The sequence below is a fragment of the Pistacia vera genome, unplaced genomic scaffold (assembly GCF_008641045.1).
Source record: "Pistacia vera cultivar Batoury unplaced genomic scaffold, PisVer_v2 Contig372, whole genome shotgun sequence".
In the NCBI taxonomy this organism is placed as follows: Eukaryota; Viridiplantae; Streptophyta; class Magnoliopsida; order Sapindales; family Anacardiaceae; genus Pistacia; species Pistacia vera.
The window spans coordinates 733,935-742,441 of record NW_022196193.1 but is presented as its reverse complement, the minus strand read 5'-3'; the positions used below and the strand labels follow the sequence as shown (position 1 = coordinate 742,441).

Sequence of the window (8,507 nt, the reverse complement as noted above, 5' to 3'; positions counted from 1 at the left end):
CGAAAATCACTAGAATCTGACGAGTAAGAAAAGTGCGAACCCTAGTGACGGCCGACAAAAGCGTTTTTGATGAGGGGTTGTTTGTGAGTGTAATGGTGGTGTCAATTATTTTGGTTTTGGTCGCTGGAAAGCTCCAGAATTCAACGAGAGAGGTCGTGCGAACCCTAGCAACGCTAGCGTAAAATCTGGTGGAATTAGTTCGGGTAAGTGGGGGTTTTGGAGGTGGAAGTGCAGTGGGGCATGTGTTGGTGATAGGGAAGGCCAACAGAGTCGGGATCAAGCCAAATGGGACCAAAATCGGGTGTTGGTGGATGGGCGTGGAATGGTAGTGGGTGGTGCTAACTTTGGGGTTTCAGGAGGGAGGGAGGAGCGTGGCTGTGGCTGAGGGAGGGAGAGAGAAGCGATAGAAGAGAAGAAGGGGGAGATGAAGAAGAAGAAGATGGGAGGGTAGTTCGGTAATTGCATCTGTTTAGAACCAACAATGACTAACCATGTTAGTTTAAGGGTGGAAATTTGGAATAAATGAAATCAGTATCAACTTACCAAGGTGGTAATTTGGAATAAATGAAATCAAAGGTATCAACTTGTCATTTCATTAAACCCTTGGGTAGGAACATGTCTTTTACTCATAATTAAAAACAAGCAATTTAGGGTTTTAATTTTCATACTTAGAGTCTTAATTGGGAGATCTGATCCCTCAAAGCACTAGTTATCCACTTTATTTGAAAGAAGATGTTAAGATTTTACGTAACAACTAGTGAAACCCAATTGACCTTGGTGGAATCAGATTGGTTGTGTGCGTAGTTAATTAAAATCAACAAAGAAATGCGAATAAAAAACATATGCAATTTTAAAGTAGTTCGGCAAGTTCAAACTTAAGCCTATGTATGTCCACTGTTATCTTATTAATGTTTTGAGTACAAAAATAAGTATAATCTTTCTAGAATTGCTAATCCCTTACAATGAGTTTTGTGAGGTTATTTATACAAGAATTTGATAACGGTTAATGAGTAATCTTAGGGATCACGGCTCAATCATCGGAAGTTAATCCCATGATTGGCATGATCACATAAAATCTTGGATTGGGTGATAAGTTTCTGGATCCTCTTCTTGATATTACGGGATAAATTTATCAATAATCTGTGAGACAACTGTCCACTCATCTTGCTTCTATAAGCTTAGCTCGCTTCAGCGAACTTCACATTCCCCAAGCTATAACTAATTCCGAGCTTGTAAAAAACTCTGGATATCTCTTTACCACTTTTGTCATGAATCGTATCAGCGAGTACATGGAAGGTACTTGCATTCACTAGTCATATCTCTTTACCACTTTTCTTAAACATCTTCATATTATAATTATGTTACCAAAGTTTTTTTTTTTTTTTTTAATTCGTGAATTTTTTTGTTTGTGGTATTACAGGTGCAACGGTTCGCTTAGTATGCATCAGCGCATAGGCAATGAAATAGTTTTCGTTGTTGAGGATCAGACAGATAACTTCTAGTACATGGAGAGCATGGAGAACAATTGTGTAAAATTGAACCTAAATCATCAAGCATGCCCGATTGTACTGAGATTCCCAAAGAACTTTACTTTCAGGGTTGGGCAAGAGTTTATCTCATGGACGACAACAATGACAGTGTTTCTTAGAGGGATCGTTTGGTTAGCGGTAATGGAAGATTACGCCGGTAATCTATCTAAAAAAATAGGATATTACCGTGTTTGGTTTTAGGTAATCAAAGATTCCGGTAATCTTTCAATGTTAATAGTGTTTACTGAGGCTATATCGGGGGTAATCTGATTGGCGAGTGAAAGTGTGTTATTTTAAGATTATTAGGGTAATCCATTTTTTTCCCATTTTACCCCTAGTTAATTAACATTTCGACACAAATTTCCTTCCAATTGTGCAAAATGACTTATGTAACCCCTATATTTGAGAATTTGTTAAAACAATTCAACCACAATAAAAGTTTAAAATTTAACAAAATACCCCCAACCACCTAAGACCATTGTCGACTGCTGCTGACAATCGCTGGAACGGCGCACGACCGACAGGATCTAGCCATTCGTGTGCTAATTTGGTCAATTGTGTGCCGATCTAGCCGTTTTCGACAAAATTCGGCCAGTTGTGTGTCGTTCTGGCTACTGCTGACGACGGCCAACGATGGTGGCCGACGGCCGACAGTGATCTTGGGTGGTTTGGAGTATTTTGTTAAATTTTAATTTTTTACTGTGGCTATGGTGTTGGCAAATTATCAAATGTTAGGGGGTTAAAAGTAATCTAAATAATAAAATAATAATATTTAACAAAAAAAAAAAAAAGGTGATTAGTAAAAGGGTCTCTTATAATACTTTTATTCTCCTCAACCAAACATATATAATATAACATTTCCTTTAATCTTTAAGGTAATCTACCTCATCAGTAATCTTATATATCTTTTTAATAATACAACATTCTCTTAACCAAACTTAAAAACTTCAAAGATTATTAAGGCCAATTTTGCTTTCTTCTCGAAGAAACCTCCCTCTGAGTGTGAAATTGTCTACAAAGAGATTGGAGTCTTTCCCAATGACCCAAGTCAATAACATCAATCATATAACAACATCCCTTTGTCACGTGAATAAAGGATTATTTTTTATTGTTTTGTTGCTACCTGCTAGCAATTACAATTTGTCAAGGACAACACGTGAATAAGAAGTTTTGATCAATTATTTTGTTTTTGTTTATATTCCAGATTTGATCATATTATTTAAGTGCAAAGTTTATGAATAAGTTTTTATTTAAACTCTCGTAAATAATAAAACGAGGCAGTTCAGTGTTTTAACTTATATAGGCTTATAGATTGAACCAGTTATCTATTTCTACTTTGAAATGAGAAAATCGGGACTTTATTAACCTTCATTCTTTTTTATTATCTAAGGTGTTTTATAGTCACAGAAAATTCAACTCACGTTCAATCCCAACTTTACCTATTAATCCATGCTATAAGTTTAAGTCCTGTGTGTAGGTTCATGAATCACTCCGAAATTGAAAGCAACCATTCAACTTCCTTTCAAATTAGGGAAGGGAACATTTGTCTCTATATTGTATAGATTTGTCTCCCTCATTAGTTTTTTGATATTTTTGTGTGGATCTCTAGTTCTCTATGTGCCTACCTCAATCTCCTTTTTAATATATAGTTTTATTCTTTCCGGTTAAAAAAAAAAAAAAGAAAAAAAAAAAAAAGGAAAGGATTAAGCATTAAAACTTTGCAGATGTTCCATTAAGGAAACATAAGACCACAGGAGCTGTTTATTTAGGAGGTTAAATTTTTACCTATTGAATTTACTATGTGAAAAAATAAATAATTCAGTCAAATTAAAATACAAGGTCAATGTGTCATTATTCAAACGGCTAATATAAATCCCGAGGAAGAGTTAAAGTCCTGTAAGGCTTCAAATATAAACGGCCTATTAATTGTTTCTCAAGTTCAACCTATTTGCTCCCACTCCCATGAGAAAAACAAGAAACTAGAAATTTTCTCCTCTTTAAACCTTTCCAAATTCTGTCTCTTTAGGTCAAAGCAATGGCCTTTCACCACAAAGAAACAGTAGAGATACACAAGAAACAAAAAGGGTTCTCGGGGCCATACTACACTGCAACAATACTTGCTGCAATAGGAAAAACCAAATACTTGGTTAGATACGAGACACGTTTTGCTGAAGACAGAACAAGATTGTTAACTGAAGCTGTTGATGAAGCGGATGTTAGGCCTCTGCCACCCACGAATTTGGAGGTGTCAGACAATATTGTTGATGCTTATGTTAATGATGGATGGTGGGTGGGAAGAATTGTAAGAAAAGTTGATCCAAATTATTATGTAAAGTTGGAGAGTAGTGGTAATGTGGTGCATTGTCCTTTTTATAAAGTCAGGATTCATCTTGAATGGGAAGATGGAAAGTGGGTTTATCCTGGAAATAGGTATCTTCTTCTTCTTCCTTTTGATTTCTTGGTTCCTTGCTTTGTTTGTTTTGCTCCTGGTTTTGGCATTTGGGATGTTTTCAGCAGAGAGGTTCCTTCTTCTGACTTTTGAGTCTTGACTTGCATCTTTCTTGGTTGATTGGAAATAGTTGTTTAGGTTTTTATTTTATTATATTTTCTTCTCTTTAGTAAAGATTCTTTCTTGCTTTTCACATTCTTTATCATTTTCAATAAGAAGATAAAAAAATTGTAATTACTTTCTTCCTGAGGAAGACGTCTGCTTCCTCAAATTGTAAAATCTGACCCCAACCGAACTCAGAGTGGTTTTCACGCGTTAGATTAAACAACATGCCAAGTAAACTTAATTACTGAAACCTTACGTTTTGGCTTAGAAATTTCCACTTGTAGCTTCCGCGAAACTGAGTCGATTTTTCCTAATGAAACATGTGAATACACAAAACATATTCCTTAAAAAAAATAAACTAATAAAAAACCCACAAAATCAACAACTTGATAGACTTTGAAATGACTTGTTGGAACGGAGAGATTACGTACTCGATTGGACTTTCAACACATTGATTATCCAACACAGTTATTGTGGAATTAAGTTTGTGTGTCGTTTATCATATAATTTTGCATTAGAAGACCTATTTTGCTCCTTTATTTTCCTTCGTTAATGTGTCATTTTGAATGTCAACTCCTTAGTTTCATCGCTCTGTGTTTAGTCAATCATATGGTTACTTCTTTCTAGTTTGTTATATAATATTATTAATCTGTTTGGTAGGCCTGAAACTGGTGATGATCAAGCAAGTTCCAGCGAGCACGGCAGTTAGTTTTCTCTTCTAATACCTGGAAACATTGGCAAAATAGCAACACTTTAACCATATGGGATATTATATGGGCTTCTTTTGTTCTTGTAGAGCTCAGTCCATAACAGCAATCTGACAATCATTAATTAAATAGATCCTTGAGAGATGATATGCCACACTTGTTCTTGAAAATTATATGTATACCGAATGGAATTTATACTGTTTGTCTTGCTGGTTTGTCTCGCTTCTCCTTGTGAAAACTTAAATTGATCAATATGATAAATTTAAAGAAGATACTAGTTACATTATTTAACCATTTGACAATATAATTCAACTTAACAAGCTGCCTTCACATTCACAGAGTAATTTGTCTTTCTCATGTGCACTTGATCTATCGGCTGATACTAATTGAAATATGAAAGTCAATTTAATTGTTATCTAGATGATCAATATTCGTTCCTCTAGGTCTAGTCGTTTCACTAAAATTGCATTCTTTTCAGTATTCAACAATGCTTATAACTACAATGAACAATTTGCTTTGAAATGCAAGATTTTGTTCATACATTAGATCAAATACTGTCACAAGCCTTTTCCTTCTTTTCTTTTCCAAAATTTAACTTCATTTGGAAGTAACATAAAACTAATTTAAGACTTTTCAAGTTGTTTCGTTACTTAAGGCATCACTGACTTGGGTTTTTAAAAACGAGTAAACGACTTTTTCTCACCCAATAATGGTTTAATGATATTTTCTCACCTACAAAATTTTAAAATACCAGTTTATTATCCAAATTTATATTTCGTTTCCGATTCTGGCATCGTAATAACCTTACACCACCACTATTCTCTTTCACAATTATCACTTACCAAAACCCCTCAAACACTACACTCTTCGACCCCACCAATCGCCTACAATTGAGCGATTAGGGTTTGCGCAGCCGTTCCTCTCAAGTCAAATTTCGATCATTCCAACCAACAAAATCCAACCTTATCAAAAGACTCATCGATCTCTTCTCTTCAAAACCGAGTTTACTCTTTGTTCATGACTGAAGTATAAATTTGAATAATAAAATAGTATTTTAAAAACCTATAACTGAGAAAGTGTTATTAAACCAGTATTTGAGTGGGAAAAGGTCGTTAACTCTTTTAATAACACATGATTCTTGTTGCAGAATAATCGTATATTGAACAGTCTGTGGCATATCCATTTGTCCAAACTTTTAAACTTCTTATTTTGACCAATCTGTGGGAGATATTGCTTAACGCATCTAGAACCCAGCTTAATTGAGACATTTCCATCCAATTGGTTACTTACTAAGCTTTATCCACAGACTACAATAGCCGTGCTTCCAGTTTTTCCCATTTGCTAAAAGCAAGAGAACAAATCAAATTCCTCTTGTCTTCCTTGTTCAAGTTCCAGACAGCATTTAATTTTTTAGGCTGCCTAACCAAACTGCTAGAAATGAAGAATATTCATATAACTTTGGATGACTGAAGAGAAACATAGAATAAATCTCCTTACTCTGAAAGGATAACACTAATTCTTGTGTTGTACATACAACTACTTATCTTCTGTATTCAATTTTTTATTTTCTCCAGAAACCGTCCATTGATAATACAAATTTAATTAATATAATATATATATCTTTCATTCACTGATCAGGGAAAGAATATGATCCGTCACAGCATCTCTAAAAATCATCGAAATGAGATGTGGGGATTTTGAAAGCCTGACTTTATAAATAAATAAACTGGCCCACTTCTCGAAGAACCATCAAATCATAGTATATGGTTCTTGTGCTTCATGCTCAAAATCTGTGTGTAATTATCATCAAAGTTAAGCTTAGGAGCTACTGAATAACACGCATGGTGTTTCTATTTTTAATCTACTTCATCATGCTAGCTCCACTCCAGCCTTGTATCAATATGATCGATGAAGATGATCATATTCGATCAAGTCAAAGAACGCCTACCTACCGTTCAGATTAATTGATTTTGGTGATGGCGAATTTCACATGAATCCTGATGATCACCAAGCAATACCAATACACAATCTCTCTTAATTAACATCTNAACAATTTGCTTTGAAATGCAAGATTTTGTTCATACATTAGATCAACTACTGTCACAAGCCTTTTCCTTCTTTTCTTTTCCAAAATTTAACTTCATTTGGAAGTAACATAAAACTAATTTGAGACTTTTGAAGTTGTTTCGTTAATTAAGGCATTACTGACTTGGGTTTTTAATAACGAGTAAACGAACTTTTTCCCACCCAATAATGGTTTAATGATATTTTCCCACCCACAAAATTTTAAAATACCAGTTTATTATCCAAATTTATATTTCGTTTTTGATTTTGACATCGTAACGACCCTACACCACCACTATTCTCCTCCACAATTATCACTCACAAAAACCCCTCAAACACTACACTCTTCGACCCCACCAATCACATACAATTGAGTGATTAAGGTTTACACAGCTGTCTCTCCTAAGTCAAATTTCGATCATTCCAACCATCAAAATCCAACTTTATCAAAAGACTCATCAACCTCCCCTCTTTAAAACTGAGTTTGCTCTTTGTTCATGACTGAAATAAAAATTTTAATAGTAAAATAGTATTTTAAAAGTCTATAGATGAGAAAGTGTTATTAAACCAGTATTTGAGTGTGAAAAGTTCGTTAACTCTTTTAATAACACATGATTCTTGTTGCAGAATAATCGTATATTGAACAGTCTGTGGCATATCCATTTGTCCAAACTTTTAATCTTCTTATTTTGACCAATCTGTGGGAGATATTGCTTAACGCATCTAGAACCCAGCTTAATTGAGACATTTCCATCCAATTGGTTACTTACTAAGCTTTATCCACAGACTTCAATAGCCGTGCTTCCAGTTTTTCCCATTTGCTAAAAGCAAGAGAACAAATCAAATTCCTCTTGTCTTCCTTGTTCAAGTTCCAGACAGCATTTAATTTTTTAGGCTGCCTAACCAAACTGCTAGAAATGAAGAATATTCATATAACTTTGGATGACTGAAGAGAAACATAGAATAAATCTCCTTACTCTGAAAGGATAACACTAATTCTTGTGTTGTACATACAACTACTTATCTTCTGTATTCAATTTTTTATTTTCTCCAGAAACCGTCCATTGATAATACAAATTTAATTAATATAATATATATATCCTTCATTCACTGATCAGGGAAAGAATATGATCCGTCACAGCATCTCTAAAAATCATCGAAATGAGATGTGGGGATTTTGAAAGCCTGAGTTTATAAATAAATAAACTGGCCCACTTCTCGAAGAACCATCAAATCATAGTATATGGTTCTTGTGCTTTATGCTTTTGGATCAAAATCTGTGTGTAATTATCATCAAAGTTAAGCTTAGGAGCTACTGTATAACACGCATGGTGTTTCTATTTTTAATCTACTTCATCATGCTAGCTCCACTCCAGCCTTGTATCAAAATGATCGATGAAGATGATCATATTCGATCAAGTCAAAGAACGCCTACCTACCGTTCAGATTAATTGATTTTGGTGATGGCGAATTTCACATGAATCCTGATGATCACCAAGCAATACCAATACACAATCTCTCTTAATTAACATCTATAGATATGAAAAATCATTGATCTTCACGTTGCATTCTATACGGAATCTATATATTATATGTATATCACCTAATTATTGATTGTGATGTTGTCTTGTCACATATAATTAGAGGGAAAAA

General features: G+C 34.4%; 1 protein-coding gene across 1 annotated transcript; it reads left to right on the top strand.

Moving 5' to 3' along the window:
* Positions 1–3,460: 3,460 nt before the first annotated feature.
* LOC116140390 (protein AGENET DOMAIN (AGD)-CONTAINING P1-like) lies at positions 3,461–4,909 on the top strand. The gene is made up of 2 exons (XM_031426031.1): positions 3,461–3,959; positions 4,744–4,909. Exons 1-2 carry the CDS (start codon positions 3,565–3,567, stop codon positions 4,790–4,792), a joined length of 444 nt encoding a protein of 147 aa, XP_031281891.1. The 5' UTR covers positions 3,461–3,564; the 3' UTR covers positions 4,793–4,909.
* Positions 4,910–8,507: the final 3,598 nt, after the last annotated feature.

Excerpts from the sequence above, each read along its gene's own strand:
- LOC116140390 (XM_031426031.1), top strand. The coding sequence starts at position 3,565 with ATGGCCTTTCACCACAAAGAAACAGTAGAGATACACAAGAAACAAAAA. Across the intron at positions 3,960-4,743 it reads TGGGTTTATCCTGGAAATAG|GCCTGAAACTGGTGATGATC; the intron begins GTATCTTCTTCT and ends TCTGTTTGGTAG.